General features: G+C 45.1%; 1 protein-coding gene across 2 annotated transcripts in view; it reads right to left on the bottom strand.

Moving 5' to 3' along the window:
- LOC115079357 (sodium/hydrogen exchanger 11-like) overlaps positions 1 to 23473 on the bottom strand; it is a 561464-nt gene extending 537991 nt beyond the window's left edge. For both annotated transcript variants that reach the window (XM_029582861.1, XM_029582862.1), the window contains exon 1: positions 23426 to 23473. In XM_029582861.1, coding sequence (XP_029438721.1) covers positions 23426 to 23438 — 13 coding nt within the window. In that variant the 5' untranslated portion in view covers positions 23439 to 23473. The remainder of the gene's footprint in view (positions 1 to 23425) is intronic.
- Between the last annotated feature and the right edge of the window lie 490 nt (positions 23474 to 23963).

Genomic DNA, 23963 nt, shown 5'->3' with positions numbered 1-23963 from the left:
CCCCCCCCCCATTCACTAGCTGGGACATGGGGGAAGTCAGGAGTGAGGGTCAGGCAGCTCCCCCCTGTCTGTGAAGCCAGCCTCTCACTAGTAATGCAGGGAGGGAGCTGTCTCAGACTTCACCATCCACCCCCCCCCCCCCTCACCCACACACCATTCACTAGCTGGGACATGGGGGAAGTCAGGAGTGAGGGACAGGCAGCTCCCCCCTGTCTGTGAAGCCAGCCTCTCACTAGTAATGCAGGGAGGGAGCTGTCTCAGACTTCACCATCCTCCCCCCCCCCCCCCTCACCCACACACCATTCACTAGCTGGGACATGGGGGAAGTCAGGAGTGAGGGTCAGGCAGCTCCCCCCTGTCTGTGAAGCCAGCCTCTCACTAGTAATGCAGGGAGGGAGCTGTCTCAGACTTCACCATCCTCCCCCCCCCCCCTCACCCACACACCATTCACTAGCTGGGACATGGGGGAAGTCAGGAGTGAGGGTCAGGCAGCTCCCCCCTGTCTGCGAAGCCAGCCTCTCACTAGTAATGCAGGGAGGGAGCTGTCTCAGACTTCACCATCCTCCCCCCCCCCTCTCACCCACACACCATTCACTAGCTGGGACATGGGGGAAGTCAGGAGTGAGGGTCAGGCAGCTCCCCCCTGTCTGTGAAGCCAGCCTCTCACTAGTAATGCAGGGAGGGAGCTGTCTCAGACTTCACCATCCACCCCCCCCCCCCTCACCCACACACCATTCACTAGCTGGGACATGGGGGAAGTCAGGAGTGAGGGACAGGCAGCTCCCCCCTGTCTGTGAAGCCAGCCTCTCACTAGTAATGCAGGGAGGGAGCTGTCTCAGACTTCACCATCCTCCCCCCCCCCCTCACCCACACACCATTCACTAGCTGGGACATGGGGGAAGTCAGGAGTGAGGGTCAGGCAGCTCCCCCCTGTCTGTGAAGCCAGCCTCTCACTAGTAATGCAGGGAGGGAGCTGTCTCAGACTTCACCATCCTCCCCCCCCCCCCCCCTCACCCACACACCATTCACTAGCTGGGACATGGGGGAAGTCAGGAGTGAGGGTCAGGCAGCTCCCCCCTGTCTGCGAAGCCAGCCTCTCACTAGTAATGCAGGGAGGGAGCTGTCTCAGACTTCACCATCCTCCCCCCCCCCTCACCCACACACCATTCACTAGCTGGGACATGGGGGAAGTCAGGAGTGAGGGTCAGGCAGCTCCCCCCTGTCTGTGAAGCCAGCCTCTCACTAGTAATGCAGGGAGGGAGCTGTCTCAGACTTCACCATCCACCCCCCCCCCCCCCTCACCCACACACCATTCACTAGCTGGGACATGGGGGAAGTCAGGAGTGAGGGACAGGCAGCTCCCCCCTGTCTGTGAAGCCAGCCTCTCACTAGTAATGCAGGGAGGGAGCTGTCTCAGACTTCACCATCCTCCCCCCCCCCCCCCTCACCCACACACCATTCACTAGCTGGGACATGGGGGAAGTCAGGAGTGAGGGTCAGGCAGCTCCCCCCTGTCTGTGAAGCCAGCCTCTCACTAGTAATGCAGGGAGGGAGCTGTCTCAGACTTCACCATCCTCCCCCCCCCCCCCTCACCCACACACCATTCACTAGCTGGGACATGGGGGAAGTCAGGAGTGAGGGTCAGGCAGCTCCCCCCTGTCTGCGAAGCCAGCCTCTCACTAGTAATGCAGGGAGGGAGCTGTCTCAGACTTCACCATCCTCCCCCCCCCTCTCACCCACACACCATTCACTAGCTGGGACATGGGGGAAGTCAGGAGTGAGGGTCAGGCAGCTCCCCCCTGTCTGTGAAGCCAGCCTCTCACTAGTAATGCAGGGAGGGAGCTGTCTCAGACTTCACCATCCACCCCCCCCCCCCTCACCCACACACCATTCACTAGCTGGGACATGGGGGAAGTCAGGAGTGAGGGACAGGCAGCTCCCCCCTGTCTGTGAAGCCAGCCTCTCACTAGTAATGCAGGGAGGGAGCTGTCTCAGACTTCACCATCCTCCCCCCCCCCTCACCCACACACCATTCACTAGCTGGGACATGGGGGAAGTCAGGAGTGAGGGTCAGGCAGCTCCCCCCTGTCTGTGAAGCCAGCCTCTCACTAGTAATGCAGGGAGGGAGCTGTCTCAGACTTCACCATCCTCCCCCCCCCCCCCCTCACCCACACACCATTCACTAGCTGGGACATGGGGGAAGTCAGGAGTGAGGGTCAGGCAGCTCCCCCCTGTCTGCGAAGCCAGCCTCTCACTAGTAATGCAGGGAGGGAGCTGTCTCAGACTTCACCATCCTCCCCCCCCCTCACCCACACACCATTCACTAGCTGGGACATGGGGGAAGTCAGGAGTGAGGGTCAGGCAGCTCCCCCCTGTCTGTGAAGCCAGCCTCTCACTAGTAATGCAGGGAGGGAGCTGTCTCAGACTTCACCATCCTCCCCCCCCCCCTCACCCACACACCATTCACTAGCTGGGACATGGGGGAAGTCAGGAGTGAGGGTCAGGCAGCTCCCCCCTGTCTGTGAAGCCAGCCTCTCACTAATAATGCAGGGAGGGAGCTGTCTCAGACTTCACCATCCCCCCCCCCCCCCCCTCACCCACACACCATTCACTAGCTGGGACATGGGGGAAGTCAGGAGTGAGGGTCAGGCAGCTCCCCCCTGTCTGTGAAGCCAGCCTCTCACTAGTAATGCAGGGAGGATGCTGTCTCAGACTTCACCATCCTCCCCCCCCCCCTCACCCACACACCATTCACTAGCTGGGACATGGGGGAAGTCAGGAGTGAGGGTCAGGCAGCTCCCCCCTGTCTGTGAAGCCAGCCTCTCACTAGTAATGCAGGGAGGGAGCTGTCTCAGACTTCACCATCCTCCCCCCCCCCCCCCCCCCATTCACTAGCTGGGACATGGGGGAAGTCAGGAGTGAGGGTCAGGCAGCTCCCCCCTGTCTGTGAAGCCAGCCTCTCACTAGTAATGCAGGGAGGGAGCTGTCTCAGACTTCACCATCCTCCCCCCCCCCCCCTCACCCACACACCATTCACTAGCTGGGACATGGGGGAAGTCAGGAGTGAGGGTCAGGCAGCTCCCCCCTGTCTGTGAAGCCAGCCTCTCACTAGTAATGCAGGGAGGGAGCTGTCTCAGACTGGTATCAGGGTTAGGGCACTGTGTGCAGGAAGATCACAACACTCCTGGTATTAATAGGGATAGGGCACTGTAAGAGATGACTGTAGTAGATTGAATAAAGATCTGATGTTTCTGCTCTCCTCACACCAAACAAAAACAACACACAAGCAGAGAAGCCCTTCTTACAAAGCTGAGCTAGTGAGTTAAGTAGGAGGAAAAGTAAACATACTGGTGCCAGTGTGGCTACTTAAAAAATACACTTACCAACAATCAATTACATATATTTGAACTGTGTACAGTTCCAGCCAGGACCACCTTTCTAAAATGCACAGTGATTGGCAAATTCAACATGCACTAGCATTTCAGGTGCCTGCTAACAAAAATAATAAACAAACAAGTTCTAGTCACGTGAGTGCTGATCATTACATTACTTTTTTTGTCAAGCTTCCAACTGTTTCCATTTCACATCCCCCCAACCATATTGGTAACATCAATAGATAAGAGCACAGCCAGCCAATAGGAATACATACATACATATTCATTCCTAAGTGACCTTTACTGACCTGGGAAGTGTGAACACTTTGTTTCATTTTCTGTTGGTGTTCGTTAGTTTCCAGTTCCATTTCCCATCCCCCCAACCATCACCTCAGTGGTAACCTTGGTAATATCAATAGATAAGAGGGCAGCCAGCCAATAGGAACACATATTCATTCCTAACTGACCTTCAGTGACCTGGAAAGTGTTTATTTGTATCATTTTCAGTTAGTGCGCACTAAATCGAGTTAGTGCGCACTAACGGGGAGTTAGTGCGCACTAACTCGAGTTAGTGCGCACTAACACGATTTAACGATTTTTAACGATAAATCGTTAGAATTTCTATTGTATCGTGTTCTATAACGATTTAAGACGATATAAACATTATCGGACGATAATTTTAATCGTTGAAAAACGATTCACATCCCTACTTGATACAAACACAGCTGGAACACAATTGGCAATAGGGGATTTTAAAGCATTATGCGCAGCCTGTGGGATTAATTTACAACAATTAGCGGTTGTAAGTGCTAGACCCAGATTAACGACACACACCGCTGATGGTCTTCCCTTTCAAGGGCAAGACAGAATTGATTTAGCTAATGCTTTAAATATCCTATATCCCACAACCATTGACTTTACTGCTATTACGGCATTTAAATGGGATGTGTCCAAAGATTTCTCGGGACATTTAACTAAATGTATGGATATGTATAAGGCACAGACTGGACAGGATGCTGATATACAGCCAAATATTCCTGTGTTTCTGCATTTATTTTATGCTACTTTACCAACCAATATGCAGAATAATTTGAATACTGTGGTAGCATTATCAACTAAGCCGTGGCCAGAAGTCAGAGCCACGCTTCTACACTTTTCCTCAATACACGTGAAAATGATTGGAGCTTCTAATAAAGAGCAAATAAAGATGTCCAATAAGCTCATGACATTACAGATAGCAGATTTAGAAAAGAAAAATTCTAAAGCTCAGGCAACTCAGGTTAAGGACGGCCCACAAGGCTCTAATGTCCAGGATTGTTATATCATGCAAGGTCCACCACAGTTTATGCCTGCCGGAACGTATCAAGGGGGTTACCCCTCTTATATTCCCCGTGGCAGACGGATGAAAAGGGGAAGAGGGGGCGGCAGAGGTTTCGCACGAGGGACTCTGAGCAGACCGTCTCCAGATAGAAGAGCTCATGTGCAGTGCTGGAACTGTCAGTCCGTTGGTCATTATGCAGCCGAATGCAGATTTCCAGGAGCACAGGGTAACGCACAACAGTCAGTGCAGGCATTCCCACCGCAGACATTCCCACCTCCGCCACCGCCCCCGGCGCCAGACCAGATGCAATCTGGCCAACAGCCCTCACAATTCCCTGTGTGGGACCAAGGTAATTACTGACAAATTGTAGGGAATGAAGGGCTTATACAGGGAGATACTGTGTTTTTACAAACCTCAGAACCATTTGTTCAATTGTTAGTAGGTCCTCAACAAATTCCAATGCAATTTTTAATTGATACGGGTGCTACTTCATCTGTTATCTGTGTAAAGCCACATGCTGTGAAAAAATCCCTAGAAACCAATACGACTATTGGCTTTGATGGAAAGCCTAGTGAGAAACATTTAACTGAATTAACCCCAGTGATAATTGAAACTACATTAGGTAAATGCATTGCCCTGTAAATTTATTAGGACGAGATTTACTGACCCAATTCGGATTAACTTTAACTTTAACTTTAAAATTCCAGAGCCTAAAAGCCTTCTCTCATTAGTAACGGCAATGGGGAGCAGAAAGGAGAGTGAAATCCCGGATGAGTGGAAATGGGATCAGTTACCTTTAGATTTATGGAGCACGGACGAGGCTCCTTATGGTAGGGCAAAGTCAGCTCCGGCTTATCGTATTAAGACAATGCCATATGAGCCGGGGCCGAAAGTAAGCTCTTATCCCGTGAAGGACAAATTAATGAAACCTACTTTAAAACACATTGCACAACTATTAAAGCATGGTATTATTGAGGAATCACAGTCACCCTTTAATACTCCTTTGTTCCCTGTGCCAAAAGGAGAAAATTATGTTAGAATTGTTCATGACTTGCGTGCTTTGAATGATATTGTGATCCCACAATATCCAGTTTGTGCTAATCCTTTGACGTTGTTACAAACTCAGCCGATATACAAATTTAATTCTGTCATTGATTTATCTAATGCATTCTTTGCAATTCCATTGCATGAAGCTTCCCGTGATTTAACTTCTTTTGTATTAGGCACAAAGGCATATCGATGGAAACGAATGCCCCAAGGGTTTACGGATAGCCCAACCGTTTTTTCAAAACAGTTAAACAAGGATCTAGAGCAATTTAGGAGTAAATTACCAAAATCGGTATCCCTGTTCACATATGTTGATGATATATTGCTTTCAGCTGACAATAAGGCAGAATGTTGGGAATGGACATATAAATTGTTACAAGCATTGGGTGAAGCTGGATATAAGTGTAATCGACGTAAATGTGTATTAGCCAAGACTCAAGTTGATTTCTTGGGCCAAATAATATCCTCAACTACTAAACATATAACAAAAGATTTGCTGTTAGAACTGCAGAAACAAGAGTTTCCCCACAATTTAAAACAATTACGAGGTTTGTTGGGAACATTTAACTACTGTAGACAATGGATACCGGGATATTCTGCACGCATTTCACCTCTACTGAGGCACCTACAGGTACCGGCTGGTACCAGCTCTAATGCGCAGGTGACTTTGACTGAAAATGATGAAATGATTATACGAGAAGTATTACAGACACTGTTACAAGCTGAACCTTTAGGTACGGTAGACCCCCGGTTGAAAGTACATATTTGGGTCCGAGACATGGGACATACATGGGCTGCTTTTGTAAATCAGGAAGATACACCGAAACAAGCAGTAGCGTTTCTCTCTGGCTCTTATAGCCCAGTGGAAATGGCCCTACCTGAGATCCCAAAGTTGTTAACAGCCATTGTCGCAGCAGTTGGTAAATGGCGGGCTGTCATGCCATACAGCTCGTTAATATTACACTGCGTTCATTCCATACATTATCTGTTATCGACTAGTCAAGCAGCATTAACAGGAAATAGATTTGGTAAATATCAAGCAGTACTGAATGGCCAAGATATTGTAACAGCACCTCTTACAAAAGCTCAGAATAAATTATTAGACCGTTTCTTTCCCAATAATGTGCAACAGCAAATTGAAAGAAAAGACATCCCGGAACTTTTACTGACACAATTTGACCCTCTAGAGGGGGGGCTAATCTGGTTTACAGACGGGGCTCAAAGGGATCAAAAGGCAGCATTTGCTGCAGTACAAGTGACGCCGGACTTAAATATAATTTCCAAATTACAGTATCATACACAAAGCGGTGTCACAGCACAGGAAGCTGAACTTTTGGCTGTGATAGCAGCCCTCAAATCCACAGGCAATGATAGAGATTGTACAATTTACACTGACAGTTCTTATGTAGTTAGTTCCTTACAATATCATTTATTAAAATGGAAAAGAAGGGGAATGATAACTGCTGCAGGGCAACCCTTACAACACATTCATAATTGGCAACAAATACTTAACTTGTTATCACAAAGAGAAGGTGTTGGTTCTCAAACTGCTATAGTGTGGACACCAGCACATACAGGGAACATGAGCTTTGAAGCAAAGGGCAATGAATTAGCAGATAAAGCCGCTACAGAAATCCTTACCGTGTACTTAATGGCCATGCAAACACGATTCAGTTCAGAACTGAGTCATACCCCATATCCAATGCCACTGGATGAATTCCATGAGCAACCCAGTGGGGAGGAATTACAAAAATGGATAACAATTGGGTGCTACCAAAAAGGTAAAGAATGGCTGCATCCTAATGGAAAAAAATGTTTGACTACATCAGAAGTGTTGCGATATTTCTGCGCATGGCATGCAACCATGCATTTGTCTGCCACTGCTTTATTAGCTGGTATACAAAGTAATCACTGGAACCAAAATCTATATGCTTTAGCTGTACAGGTAATTCATAACTGTCTAGTTTGTTCTACTCATATAGCTCATCGAGGCCCAGCTGTGAGTCCTGGCAGCTTGCCTATTCCCCAGGGACCAGGTTTGGAATGGCACATTGATTACACTGACATGCTTGAAGCAATTAAAGGAAAACGGTATGTATTGGTATGGGTGGATAGCTTTTCACATTGGATAGAAGCTTTCCCATGTACAAAAGAGACAGCTCATGTTGTCATTGATACCTTTTTGCATAGAATTTTGCCTACTCATGGCTGCCCAATCAAAATTGTATCCGATAACGGCACACACTTTAATAACCAAATTATGACTGAATTACAAGAAATCTGTAATATTATCCACCGACGTGTGTCTGTTTATAAGCCAACCTCAAATGGTTTGGTAGAACGCTACAATGGAATATTGAAAACAAAACTAAGAGTATTGCTTACAGCATTGAATAAAAATAAGACAAACAAATTATACACCTGGTTGGACGTACTACCATTAGCCTTAATGATTATACGAAACACACCAGGTACCATTCATGAAATTGCTCCATTCCAATTACAGACAGGACGGATTATGAATCCGATGAAAGTAAAACAAACTGATACCCATGTGGAGTATTGGAAAAAGGTGCAACCCCTAATGGCAATGGCAGCAGACCTGGTACAGGCTGAATCATTGAAAGCCCCTAAAAAGACGTTTTGTGCTTCTTTTTCTGTAGGTGATCAAGTGCTGAGAAAGAATTATACACACAAGACTTGGAAGGATCCAATCTACGTTGGTCCATTCACTATCACAGGGCTGAGCCACACTGCTGCTCGTTTAACAGAACATTCCACCTGGGTACACTTGTCAGATATTCGCTCCTACAGACCCAGTCCATAACGTCATGCCCAACTTGGCTACATTTGTTTGGACTGTTATCCTTTGTCTGGGACTATGGGGGGAATTGAACTCTTCAGCATCCAGTATTTTTTATATAGAATCTGATTCACTTCCTACACGTTTTCAACACAATCTGTGGCTGCGTTTAGCCAATATTACAAATGTCACTTCCTTTTGTTTGATGTATAGTTTAGATCTACATACAATGTTGGGGTCTTGTCTTATCCCAGTGTGTAAGGTCCCGAATGATATTGCAAATGATACTCAGTTGCCACTTATTACTACTACTTGGCAATACACCTCTCTTCCATTTTGGGGTCGAACAACAAAACGCTTGCCTGCAGATGCCTTGGAATTTCATACCCCGTATGTAGCGAGACCCCATAATGACACTTGTGCTCGTGTCGTAAATTGTACTAAACGAGGTGCCGGTAAATGCCGGGAACTCCCTGAGGGAAATTGGAACTGCAGTCACTATACTAATGTCAGTTTTAACTATGCTCACATTATTTTACCCATAGGATGGTTCTTTACCTGTGGGGCTACTACATTCAATTATATTCCTGCCAATATTAGTGAGTGCACTTGTTGTCTCAGTAGGCTTGTGCCTGTATTGCCCCAGAAACCCAAAGAATTGGATTCCAGGTATCGTCAGACACGTGACTTATCTTCATTAGAACCCACATGTGATGGAAATGTTTCATTATTTAGTAAGCAAGAATCACTAGCATTAGCATTAACTTTGATCAGTGTACCTGCTTTGGCTATGCATGCTGATATAGAGGTCATAAAACTCGCTTGTGCATTGGTAAAATCTATTAATACTACTTCTAAGGCTTTAGCATTATTGAACCAAGAACAAGCTACCCTCTGCAATGCTATCATTAGCAATCGTGGTGCTATTGATTTTTTATTATTGCAGCATCGATTTGGTTGTGAGATTATGCCTGACATGTGTTGTTTTAATATTACTGATAACTCATGGGCCATTGAAAATCAAATTGTCCAATTACATAAGTATGCACAAGATATTAAAATTCATTCTTGGTCCAATATGTGGGACAATATATGGTCCATATTCCCGATTGGATGGATTAGAACAACTTGTCAATATATCTTAACCTTTCTGATCATTCTGGTTAGTGTAGGCTGTTTTGTACAATGTATACCTAGTTTGATTTTTTCTGTACAGAGATGGTTTCGACCTAAGTTTATCAAGAACAGTATGATAGCCTATAGCAATATTAACCTGGACACTGCTCGCATCATGCATACCACAAATCATGTAGGAGATAGAAGGGCTGAGGAAAGTAAGAATAGTTAAAAAGGGAGGTGTCAAGGAAAGATTTTTCCCCAGATTGTGAAGAACGGCCCTCACCTCTTTGCTAATCCCCTGTGTGAAGAATTGGATGCCAGCGTGAGCCAGCAGCCTTTTTCTGGCTCAAGGGAGGATTTGCTGATTATGCCCGGGTTCCATCCCCGGCTTTTCCACCATTACTGAATATACTGATGGTATTTCTGCTAAAGAAAAAAAAAAAAAAAGACCAGCTAACACCAGACACATTGAATGCCAGACTCTGCAGGAAAGAGTTATAAACAACTCTTGCAAGTATGACCTCATAGATAACAAGAAGAATCAACAAAGACACAGGATGAAGCAGGAGACGACTTGTGAAGGGTACGAATCAGACAATCTGTTTTAAGGAATGCCAGCGAGAGATAAGGGAGAGACAAAGCAAACATAGCAATAAAATTAGTGGTATGAAAACATGCAAGCAGAAACCAGATGCTTTGCTGACTTTGCTAGCTTGTTTAACATATAATAATTAGTAGGGCTCAGAAAGAAGGTTGGTTGGGGTTTTTTTTTTCTTCCAAAGCCAGCGCTGTGCTATTCAATATAGTGTAAGTATATTGTTTTATTTTTTCCTGTATGTATCGCTCTCAGTTTGTTTATACACAGTATATGATTTACATTAAAGAATAATAATGAAAAGTAGAATCAGAGTTGTTCTTTAAACGGTATTTTAACTTTGCATTTGGAACTTTTCAACACTAGTAACAGAGCTTTGACTCTGTGCGGCTGCATAGTGATGTTCCCGCACAGTTCCCCCTTCTCCTCAGTTTCTTTGTAGCCAAATGAGATGTAATGTATGTTATTATATCCTGTAGTTGACTGTCTAGGGAGGAGGGAGGGAATGCATGTCTAATTCATCCTGCTATCTACGGAAACACCGTTTACGGTAAGCAAACTTGCTTTTTCCCATTGTTAGGAGGGCTGAATTAGTCATGCTGTCTGGGAGTCCCAAGCTCCCCGGTTGTGTCCATGTGTAATGTCTTTGAAGGTTTGGACAGCAACCCTTGAAGTAGTAGACAGTATCATACCTTTTTGAGTGTTGATAAGACTGCTGTGTCTAGTGCTGCATCAGAGGTCATTTGTTGTTGAAGGGAATAGTGAAACATGAAGGTATGAATGGAGGACCATGTTGCCGCCTTGCAGATATCCAATAGTGGAACATTGTTCAAGTGGGCAACTGATGCTGCTGTGGCACATATCTGATGCGCCTTTGGCTTACTTTCAAGCTTGATAGAATGTCTATTGTAGCAAAATAGAATGCATTGTGATAACCAACTGGCTATAGTCCTTTTTGAAACAGGTTGGCCTGGATCATTGGGGTTAAAGGATAGGAACAGTTGAGAGTGCCTGGAAGTGGACTGAGTCCTTTGTTTGTAGTAGGCTAGAGCTCTTTTACAGTAGAGTATATAGAAGTTTCTCTCTTTCATTGGCATGCGGTTTTGGCATAAAAATGGGGATAGTGATGGTTTGATTGAGGTGAAAAAGGGAAACCACCTTAGGGAGAAAGGTAGGGTGAGGTCAGAGAGTCACTTTGTCATGGTAAAACTCTAGATAGGGGGAGTAGTGAACTAATGCCTGGAATTCACTAACCCTCCGTGCTGATGTAATGGCCATTAGAAAAACTGTTTTCCATGTCACATATTTTATGTGGCTGGTGTCCATTGGTTCAAAGGGTGGTAGCATGAGCTGTTCCAGAACTATGTTGAGATCCCATGATACCGGTGGTTTGGTTACTGGCGGGTGAAGTCGTAACATGCCTTTCATGTATCTAAATATTAGTGGATGATTTGATATAGGTAGATCATTATGCTGGTCATGAAACGCTGCTTTAGCACTAATGTGAATTCTGATTGAAGTGGTAGCTAAACCCGCCTCATACAGGGTGTATAGATACTGTAGTAATTGAGAGACGGTAGCAGAAAAAGGATGTTCCTAGGGGTTCACCAGGTTAGATAGCTATGCCATTTGCCTGTATAGTTACGTCTGGTGGAAGGTTTCCTGGATGCTATTAGGATGTCTTCCACATGTGTGGGTAAATTTAGGTGATTCAGTTCCATGTTGTGAGATGAAGTGATTGATTCATCGGGTGAAGAAGAGAGCCTCCCTTCTTGTGTTAGAAGATGTGCAGGGGGCCGACTAAATTAAAATCGAGGCCGACAGCGGCGGCGGCGGCCGAAGAAAAGAAGATGGGCGCCTCCCAGCCAGCCTCAAGCTGGGGCTGGCTGGGCAGCGCCTATCTGCTTTTCTTCGGTCCCCGCCGGCCTCGATTTTAATTTCTTCGGCCCCTGACGGAGACCAAGCCGGGGACCTAAGAAATTAAAATCGAGGTCGGCAGGGACCGAAGAAATTAAAATCGAGGCCCCCACTGAACAGCTGGTCTCCAGTGGTGGTTAGCAGCACCAGTGTTCACTTCTTCGGCCCCCGCCGGCCTCGATTTTAATTTCTTCAGCCCCTGCCGGAGACCAAGAAGGCCGAAGAAATTAAAATCAAGGCCGGCGGTGGCCGAAGAAGTGAACACCGGTGCTGCTAACCGCCGCCGGAGACCAGCTGTTCAGTGGGTGCCTTGGATCGGAAGGGTGCTTCTGTGTGTGAGAAAGGAACGGTGCTCGTGTGTATGTGTGAATGTGAGAAAGGAAAGGTGCTTCTGTGTGTGTGTGTATATGATGTGAATGTGAGAAAGGAATGGTGCTTCTGTGTGTGTATGTGATGTAGGGATGTGAATCGTTTTTTGACGATTTAAAATATCGTCCGATATATTTTAAATCGTCAAAAATCGTTAGAGCCGCGATACAATAACAATTCCCCCGATTTATCGTCAAAAAATTGTAAATCGGGGGAAGGGGGAGGGGAAGGGGGAGGGCGGGAAAACCGGCACACTAAAACAACCCTAAAACCCACCCCGACCCTTTAAAATAAATCCCCCACCCTCCCGAACCCCCCCAAAATGCCTTAAATTACCTGGGGTCCAGAGGAAGGGTCCCGGTGTGATCTTTTACTCTCGGACCTCCGTGCGTTGTAGAAATGGCGCCGGTGCTACCTTTGACCTGTCATATGACAGGTCAAAGGTAGCGCCGGCGCCATTTTGTTTTTTTGTCCCCCGACGTCAGGAGCGTAGGAGATCGCTCCCGGACCCCCGCTGGACCCCCAGGGACTTTTGGCCAGCTTGGGGGGGCCTCCTGACCCCCACAAGACTTGCCAAAAGTTCAGCGGGGGTCCGGAACGATCTCCTACCGCGAATCGTTTTTCTGTACGGAAAAACAATTCAACTGCAGGAGGTCGTTCCGGACCCCCGCTGGACTTTTGGCAAGTCTTGTGGGGGTCAGGAGGCCCCCCCCCCCAAGCTGGCCAAAAGTCCCTGGGGGTCCGGAACGACCTCCTGCAGTCGAATCGTTTTTCCGTACGGAAAAACGATTCGCGGTAAGAGATCGCTCCCGGACCCCCGCTGGACTTTTGGCAAGTCTTGTGGGGGTCAGGAGGCCCCCCCAAGCTGGCCAAAAGTCCCTGGGGGTCCAGCGGGGGTCCGGGAGTGATCTCCTACGCTCCTGACGTCGGGGGACAAAAAAACAAAATGGCGCCGGCGCTACCTTTGACCTGACAGGTCAAAGGTAGCGCCGGCGCCATTTCTACAACGCACGGAGGTCCGAGAGTAAAAGATCACACCGGGACCCTTCCTCTGGACCCCAGGTAATTTAAGGCATTTTGGGGGGGTTCGGGAGGGTGGGGGATTTGTTTTATAGGGTCGGGGTGGGTTTTAGGGTTGTTTTAGTGTGCCGGTTTTCCCGCCCTCCCCCTTCCCCTCCCCCCCCACTGGACCCCAGGTAATTTAAGGCATTTTGGGGGGGTTCGGGAGGGTGAGGGATTTATTTTAAAGGGTCGGGGTGGGTTTTAGGGATGTTTTAGTGTGCCGGTTTTCGATTTACACGATTTACACGATATTTAAAAAACCCAAACTGCGACGATCCGATTCCCTCCCTCTCCCAGCCGAAATCGATCGTTAAGACGATCGATCACACGATTCACATCTCTAATGTGATGTGTATGTGAGAAAGGAATCTGCCAGTTTAAAAAAAAATGAAATGTGATAGTACATATACCTTAACTTTTGTGCTGGTAGTGCAAGTTTTGAAAAGTTGGATGAAAGATTAAATTACTGAATGTTAAGCATCCCTCTTCTGGAAAATAAAATTTAGCAAAGTGGGTAGAGACAAATACTAAAGCAAAAAAAATTAAACTATTTAAAATGCTCATCTCAGCAAAATCACAAATTTAAGATACTGGTGCCAGGTGGGGTTTGTTTGGCTTTTTTAAGCATAATTTAAGCATGAAGACTAGAATAGTTCCAATCTGAAACGGTTTTGCCATTTTTTTTAAGCCTTTAGAAAATGTATATTTTTAAATGACAAAGACTGGAATCTTCACATTTAAAAGGGAAGTTGACTAAGGATGTCTTTCGGTGCCATATCTCCCACATGAATAATCATGTGACTGATAGTTTGAAGAAAGACACTTGCTTTATTGCCTGAAAGCGCAAAACAAGAGAAGCTATACTGTGTGGGTGGCTGTCCCTTGGATGGATGGAGTTGCGATGGAGAAGGTACAGAGAAGGGCAACCAAAATGATAAAGGGGATGGAACAGCTCCCCTATGAGGAAAGGCTGAAGAGGTTAGGGCTGTTCAGCTTGGAGAAGAGATAGCTGAGGGGGGATATGATAGAGGTCTTTAAGATCATGAGAGGTCTTGAACAAGTACATGTGACTCGGTTATTTACACTTTTGAATACTAGAAGGACTAGGGGGCATTCCATGAAGTTAGCAAGTAGCACGTTTAAGTCTAATCAGAGAAAATTCTTTTTCACTCAATGCACAATAAAGCTCTGGCATTTGTTGTCAGAGGATGTGGTTAGTGCAGTTAGTGTAACTGGATTCAAAAAAGGTTTGGATAAGTTCTTGGAGAAGAAGTCCATTAACGGCTATTAATCAAGTTTACTTAGGGAATAGCCACTGCTATTAATTGCATCAGTAGCATGGGATCTTCTTAGTGTTTGGGTAATTGCCAGGTTCTTGTGACCTGGTTTGGCCTTTGTTGGAAACAGGATGCTGGGCTTGATGGACCCTTGGTCTGACCCAGCATGGCAATTTCTTATGTTCTTATGTCCGTCTGTGATGGACATAATTTTGCCACATTGACAAAATTTAAATCCAGACGGCTTCGAAGCCATCTGGGGATGAACAGATGAGAAAAAATGGTGAGAAAATTCATTGCTGAAAACATTTTGTGAATGAAAAAGTAAGAGGAGAAATCCCCGCGTGCAATCGGCTCATGGAAAAAAAGAAACTGAGAAGGGGGAACCGCGTGGGAACACCACTGTGCAGCCACATAGAGTCAAAGCTCTGTTACTAGCTGAGGAGTCTCCGCCTACTTCGGGTCGCGATGCTTCCCAGACAGCATGGCTAATTCAGCCCTGCTATCGATGGGAAAAATGACTTATGAGGAGAGATTGAAGAACCTAAATGTGTATTCCCTGGAGGAGAGGAGGAGCAGGGGTGATATGATACAGACTTTCAGATACTTGAAAGGTTTTAATGATCCATGGTGAACAACAAACCTTTTACTTTGGAAAAATAATCAGTAGAACTAGCGGTCACGACTTGAAGCTCCATGGAGAAAGACTCAGAACCAATATCAGGAAGTAATTCTTCACGGAGAGGGTGGTGGATGCCTGGAATGCCCTTCCGGAAGAAGTGGCGAAGACTAAAACTGTGAAGGATTTCAAAGGGGCATGGGATAAACACTGTGGATCCATAAAGGGAACAGGATGGGAATGAAGAGAAGAGCCATGGGGTGGATTACTGGGGTGAAGGCTACTACCTGGTGATTACTACCCTTACTCAATCAGCCTCCGCAAGGTTAATGCAATTTCTTGCTCTCTGCTTCAACAGCAAGGAGAAATGTGGAAAAGAGGATTTGCATTCAGATAACCAACAAGGACTGAACTTCACAATCAGGGTAAATAAATAAGTGTAGGGGTAGCTTGCTTATTACAGCGGTTACTACCCTAAATCAATTAAGCCTGATACATCACTTTGAATGCATATATAGCATTGCTCTCTGCTTCAACGGCAGGGGGAAATGTGGAAACAGGATTTACATTCAGACAACATCTAGCAAGGCAATGATCTGGGTAAACAAGCATCGGGGTAACTTGCTTGATGCGGCGGTTACTACCCTTAACCATTAAGCCTTATGCTCACCTTTGATGCAACTCCAACATTACTCTCTGCATCAATGGCAGGGGATGGCAGGAAACTTGAATCGGGCAGTTGCCAAGAGGGGCCCTAGAGTTGGTGGTTGGTGGAACAGATACGTGTGTGTGTGTGTGGGGGGGGGGGGGGGGGTGAAAGCTTGCTGGGCAGACTGGATGGGATGGTTGGTCTTTTTCTGCCGTCATTTCTATGTTTCTATGTTTCTATATTAGTATAATTATTATAATTTTTTTTAATTGTGAAGAAAAGTGACCCCAGTTATCAGTATAGGGAAAAGACCTAAGAGATGAGGAGAGATGAGGAGAGGAAGGGAGGAGGATCAGGAATGGGATGAAGAGAAAGGGGGAGGAGAGTGACAAGGAGCAAGGACTAGGGATGGAGAAGATGAGAGATGGGGAAGATTAGGAATCTATTTTATTTATTTAAAAACTTTTTTATACCGACATTCGTGGGTACATCATATCGATTTACAATGAACTAAAAGAAAAACAGCGAACAAAGGAGGGAGGGGAGCAGTAGTAACGGGGGGCGGGGGGGGGGGGAATAACAGGGCAAAGGCATAACAAAAAGAAGGTTCAATGGATGCAACTAACATGAGATATAAATTATATAATGTTTGGTGGGATAATAATAAACATAAACATACAAAACATTTGTGTTTGTGTATACATATGTGGATGGAGAAGAGGAGAAAGAGAGATGTTCTTGGATTGAGGATGAAGAGAAGGGAGTAGGAAGCATTGAGAAGTGGATTCCAGAATCTGGGGAGAGGTAGGATGGGAGGGAGGTTCCAGAACCTGGGGGATAGAATCTAAGATCAATGGAGCGAGGATCTGAATTGCAGTGGGTGGGGAGGAGAGGAGGGAGGTATCCCTACCATGCTCCAGTCCTTCTCCTCTCTCTCACAACCCACCTAATATGACATACACATATGTATACACAAACACTTGACACCAATCTCTTCTCTCACATACATGAACACTGCCTCCCATTCATGCTCCCCTGTCTCTCTCATACAGACAGGGGCAGATTCCAGGCAAATATCAGCTCAGGGGATTTTTTTCAAAACTGGCCCATGGGATATCTGTGCAACATATGCTTCAACAACTCCCACTAAGCTAATTGTTGAAAAGTTTGAAGGCTGGCAGAACTGAGGCAAAAAAATCTCCAAATAAAATTTCACATTTTTCATAACAAAGTAACTAGAGCACATCCTAGACCAGGGGTGAGATAACTGAGCTGCAGACCCCCTTCCATCCATGCAGTTGATTGGGCCCCCACAAGGTTTGTTACATAAGAACATAAGAACATAAGAAAATGCCATACTGGGTCAGACCAAGGGTCCATCAAGCCCAGCATCCTGTTTCCAACAGTGGCCAATCCAGGCCATAAGAACCTGGCAAGTACCCAAAAACTAAGTCTATTCCATGTAACCATTGCTAATGGCAGTGGCTATTCTCTAAGTGAACTTAATAGCAGGTAATGGACTTCTCCTCCAAGAACTTATCCAATCCTTTTTTAAACACAGCTATACTAACTGCACTAACCACATTCTCTGGCAACAAATTCCAGAGTTTAATTGTGCGTTGAGTAAAAAAGAACTTTCTCCGATTAGTTTTAAATGTGCCCCATGCTAACTTCATGGAGTGCCCCCTAGTCTTTCTACTATCCGAAAGAGCAAATAACCGATTCACATCTACCCGTTCTAGACCTCTCATGATTTTAAACACCTCTATCATATCCCCCCTCAGTATTCTCTTATATATTCTGGATTCTTGGTCTGGTGTTAGTCTTTTGCCAACGAATCAGTGAGACAACCACACTGCCAGCCAGTAACATAGACACACATATTTGCTGTGGTGCTGCTTCTCTTGTGCTCAGTGACAGCCCCCCCCTACCCCAGCACTGATACATCATTTTGTAAAAGTTGATGCTTTTTGCCAGACCTTCCTCAACATGCATCAGCCCTCTCCCTTTCCCATTCTAACCCTTTCTTGGCACCCTCACTTTCCAGAAGACTAATCGTTTCCATAGCCAGCTGCCTCTCAGCCACCACAGATAGTAGTCTCACTAACATTGCTCATCCTCTGCCTTTCTGACAGTAGCTTGCTCCACTTCTCAGGGCCTTCCCCACTCCAGCACATTCTCATTGACTATCTGGTATGCAGTCTGCTGTGTTTCTGCTCTGCCTACCTACTCCTGGGGAAGTGAAGCCTAGAAGTGATCCATTCTGCCTACTTCCTCCAAGCTTAAGAAAAAGAAAATTAAGCTGTGGCCAACCAGGGCCAGTGCAAGGGTCTGTAGTGCCCTATAGAGATGTGCATTATTTTATCACGAATTAGGCAATTTCAACAAAATTGCCTAATTCGTCATGGTTCGGGAGACCCAAACCCCGAAACAGATTTTCCACGAACTTTGGGGAAAATTCGTTTTTTGGGTTAGTGTGGGGGGGGGAGGGGCACATTTATTTAAAAAAAAACAAACAAACCACCCCAACCCTTCAATTTTACTTTATTACAACCCTCCCACCATCCCAATCCCTCCCCAAGACTTTCTAAAAGCCCTGGTGGTCCAGCAGGGTCTCGCGAGCAATGTCGCCCTCTCGGGTAGTCGGGCCGTTGGGCCTACCATGAATCAAAATGGCACCCATGCCCTTTGCCCTTACCATGTGACAGGGGCTACCGGTGCCATTGGTTGTCCTCTGTCACATGGTAGGAGCAATGGACGGCCGGCGCCATCTTAGAAAATGGCACGGGCCATCCATTGCTCCTTCCATGTGACAGGGGCTGACCAATGGCACCGGTAGCCCCTGTCACATGGTAAGGGCAAAGGGCACAGGTGCCATTTTGATTCGTGGTAGGCCTAATGGCCTGAGAGGGAGACATCACTTGCGGGACCCCGCTGGACCACCAGGGCTTTTAATACGTCTTGAGGAGGGATCGGGGTTGTAAAAAAGTAAAATTGAAGGTTTGGGGTGGTATTTTTCCCATTTGTTTTTTTTTTCGATTCATTTTTCAGGTTCGTTTTCCCGATATGTACCGCCAAAAAGTGACCCGCGGGAAAACGAAATTTCCCACGAAGCGCCCAAACCGAAACCCGACCCAACACGGAAAAATGAAGCTCATCTCTAGTGCCCTAGGCAGACCAATGTAACACCTGGCACCTGGCCCATGACAAAATATCTCCAAATCAAAAGTCTGCACACCAAGTAGTGCCTGACCTGGGGGAGATTATTTTGTAAACAAAATGAAATGGAAACTGAATTCAATTTTCTTCATTTTTTTTGTTTTTTTTTTCCCAAAATTGGCGGTATATAAATTTCATAGATGAAATAAATGAATAATTAAATAAAAAAAGAATTGTAATTGACATTTCCTACTTTTTTCTAAATGAAAACTCTAGCAGCACGCGATTGGCCATGTGTTTACCACCAGCGTCTATTACCACTTATACTGTAAGGACTAACAGTGCATGGAAAACACACGGCCAACCCCCTGAAACTAATAGAGTTCATCATATGCAAATGCATGTTGATGAGCCTATACGTTAGTCGCCCAGAATACTGAAAGAAAAATTTGCGGCCAAGCTGCACATTTTACTCTCAGAAATTAACGCCTACCCAAGGCCAGGCATTAAGTTTGAAACCACCAGGAAAAATGGACAGAAAAGCAGAAAGAACTGCTTTTCTGTACACCAACTTAATATCATAGGGATATTAAGTCAGAGAAACCAAAAATTAAAAAAATAAAATAAAAAAATAATTTAAAAACATCTGGCTGCCGGTCAGCGGGTTAAAAAATGGATGCTGGTAAAATTGAGCGTCACTTGTCAGACCGGCTGACAGCCACCTCTACCACTAATAAGGAAGTGCTAGGTACAAGCTAATGCCCCTAATGCCTCCTTATTAGCACGACACCAAATTTGAATACAAAATCGTGCGACTAGGAGAAGTGGCTGGAAGCGCGTCAGGAGAGCGGATGCTTACCATAGAGTGTTGACTCTTCCGCACTTTTTACTGAATCAGCCTGTAGAATTGCAGAACTTTGAGTTAGATTACATTGAAAATCTAAGACAGTTCAATTCAAACCAGAGCCCTGCTAAGCAGGATAAATTTCAAACTGCCCAGAAACTCCTAGTATGTCTATAAATTGAATAGAGGAAAATATGTTTATTTTTAAAAAAACAGTGTTTTTGAGTGTAAAATACATATGCACAGCACAAAGATTAGAAGAAATTTGACAAACATTTAAGCCTGAATTTTTAATGGCCTGCACACACAAAAACCAACAGTTATGCACGTAACTGGGCCCTGCGTGCACCGTGGTAGATTTTCAGATGTACACTCGGGCGTAAATGTACACGCGCTACCCGGCGTGCACACATGTATGCCAGATTTTATAACATGTTTCACGTGTAGGCGCGCGCATGTTATAAAATCGGGAGTCGGTGCGTGCAAGGGAGTGCACAATTGTGCACCTTATTTATTTATTTATTTAATATCTTTTATATACCGACGAACGTTGGGAACATCTCATCGGTTTACAGAGAACAGAACTTAGCAACAGGCTTTACATTTGTCACATGATTATAATAGGAATAGTAGAAATAACAATAATAACAAAAACAATAACATACGAGTAATATGGAAGTTATACAAGTAATAATTAACTAAGTGGGATACATGATAGTGGTTAGTCAGAAGAGGGGCAGGGAGATTCTGCTAGATATGATTGCACACGCCGAGCCCGTGCCGAGCCGCACTGCCTTCCCCCGTTCCCTCCCAGGCGGCAAATGGCCCCTGTGCCAGAGGCCTCTGGCCATGCCCCCTCCCCGCCCCTTTTGCAAGCCCCGGGACTTATACGCGTCCCGGGGCTTTATGCGTGTCGCCGGCCTTTTGAAAATAGGCCTTGTGCGCATAATCCTTTGAAAATCCAGCCCACCAAGCACATTTTAGAAAGGGGCCAGCCACGCACATAACCCCCAATATACATAGAAGTTCTATGCCGAAAGAAAAGGGTGGACTGTGGAAGGGGTCTAGGCAGGGAGGGGCGGGCCAGGACAGTGCCATTAGACACTGACCCGGGGAAGCATGCATTGGCAGCTGGCTGGCGCGTGTAACTTACTTCTGCTCATCAGAGCAGATAAGTTAAAAAACAAACATAAAAAAGGGTTAGCTAGGGTAGATTTAGGGGTCAGGGTGAAGCGGGGTAAAGGGAAGAAGGTTATTTAGGGGGGTAGGGAAGTTCCCTCCCATTCCACTCCTTAATAGGAGCAGGCTGGGAGGGAAATGGGAAAAAGCCTGATCGTGTCACCGCACATAATTGAAAAAATCCCCCCTGCATACGTAGGAAGCCACCCACTCGCACATGCGCGTGCAGACTTTAAAATCTGGCATGCATGTGCACGCAGGAAATGTACGATATAACATGCGCGTGCATGCGCCAGTGCGCCCATGTTATAAAATAGCCGTGGACGCGCGCATGGGCCTTTTAAAATCTACCCTTTAATATTTTATTTTATTTATATTTTATATACCATCGTTCCAAGTAATGATCACAATGGTTATGTAAAATATTAACTAAAGGGAACCAAGATGGCTGCCACCCTGTGACACGAATCCAGCTTGGCTCCGTGGCATTCTTGAATAAATTTCAGATTTCTTTGCTATTTATATTTCCTTGATAACATGCCCCATACTAAAAGAAAAGCAAAGATACGCGATAACCTTACCTCTACCCCAAAGATTTCCACACGACAGCCACGGATCGAGGAGGCATTTGGTTTTATGCACCCGAACCCGGAAGGTGGGGCCGCTGGCATCTGTAGTGAAGAGTGGCCACCAGACGCCCTGGCCGAGGAAACATCGTTGAGCCCCGGGGCTCCAAAAATTCCAGCAACGCTCTTCAGATCCCCAGAAGGAATGGGGCCGGAACAACTCAATCTGACATTGAGGCAGCTAGCTCCAAGGACTTTTAACTCCCTGAGAAGTGACGGAGAACAACTGTCGGCTTCAGTGAGCCCGTCTGTGGGTTCCGAGGGAGAAAAAGAGGAAGCAGGTCAGATGGAAAATGGTGAAGCTGGTCTCCTAGAAGGGAGAGGTAAGGAGGCCGATGGAGATTGCTGAAAAACTTACTTTGGAAGAAATAAGGAAAGTGCTTATAAATATGAATAAGGCGATATGTGACTTGACTACCGTGGAAAAGCAAAATATGGATAAATCACAGGGTTTGGAAAACAGAATTCAGCTAGTAGAAAAGATGGTGCAAAAAATAGAAACAGATTATAGGAGTGAAAGAGGTTCAGTGTAACTTTATTAAATATGAAAATATTTTGATAAAACGGATGGATTTCTTAGAAAATGAAACTCGGTGAAACAACTTGAGACTTTTGAACTTTCCCAAATCAAAATGGATGACGGCTAAAGATTTCTTTAAAAGCTACCTTATAAATATGTTGGGCTACACTGAGACCTCTATTCCCATGTTCTCAAAAATGATATATTTGCCTGAAAAGAAGGAAGTAAAAAGGGAGGATGAAGAGCCAGATAATTTATCTGAAATTTTGGAGAAATCCTTTGAGACTAAAATTGAGACTAGAGCAACTTTATTAGTTTCATTTATCCAAACTACTGATAGAGATGACATTCTAAGAAAGTCCTTTCGGAACCAGAATCAGCTGTTTTATGGACAACAAATAAGAATATTTCTGGATATTACCAGGAAAATGCAAGAAAAAAGAAAACATTTCCTAATGATGAAAGCAGAAGTGATCTCATGCGGTGCCAAATTTTTTTGAGGTTTCCTTGTAGATGCATATTGGTATACCAGAATAATAGATATATCTTCACCGAGCCTGCACAGTTACGCCAATACTTGGACTCTCACTCCTAAGAAACTAGGAGTGTTGGACAATAGTAGTTAGGTCCACAAATACAGAGTTTTTCATTTTGAAGTATGATGGAAATACAATTTCTTTGTAACCGCTTAACATTTGGTTCCCCAGTGTTCCTATAATATATAGAAAATATTTACTTTTTTCCTTAAGTTTAAGGATTGTAATTATACTGTAACAATTTTCTTTCTTTTTTCCTCTACTTCTTTCAATGTAAATTGTTGAAACTTCAATAAACAAAACAAAAAATAATATTAACTAAAAAAGATAAAACCAGATAATCCTAGCAATGAACAACATATCCACAAAAAATTCATTCATTCAGTATTTGTGTTAATATGTTTCTTACCTAGCTCTTTCATTGCTTCTTGTCTGTTTGCCTCTATAACAGTCTGCAATTTCTATAAAACAAATGGATAATGCAATTTACATTGATTTTATGATAGCTATACTGCATAATACCTTTAAAAGCACATAGTACTTTATGCTGGAAGTAATGAACTGACGATGTTATACATAAACTATAGAAAATCAGGGTGGATAAACTTAAAATAAATGTTTACATGCCTATAGGCATGCGCATACACATGCTTTTCATATTGTGTATGCAAATGCACATGTATAATCTAAAATACACGTAACTTTAACAATAATGTTGTTTGTGTGTGTTTGCATATATTTGTACATAGTTTGTAGTTAATGTGCAAATTTATCTCAATGTGCATGCTTCCACCATACGCAACTTCCAATTCTTCAGGGGCGTGCTTTGTCAGCTATACTGGCAACCGGAGGACAGCCAAACCACAGCCAAGGATGTTGCCTGCTGGCATCCCTGGTGGTGTGCCTCAACACACAGACCTGGTGCCTCCTAAGAAACATATTTATTT

Source organism: Rhinatrema bivittatum, chromosome 17 (assembly GCF_901001135.1).
Source record: "Rhinatrema bivittatum chromosome 17, aRhiBiv1.1, whole genome shotgun sequence".
In the NCBI taxonomy this organism is placed as follows: Eukaryota; Metazoa; Chordata; class Amphibia; order Gymnophiona; family Rhinatrematidae; genus Rhinatrema; species Rhinatrema bivittatum.
The sequence above is the reverse complement of the archived record's forward strand: the minus strand, read 5'-3'. Positions and strand labels throughout refer to the sequence as shown.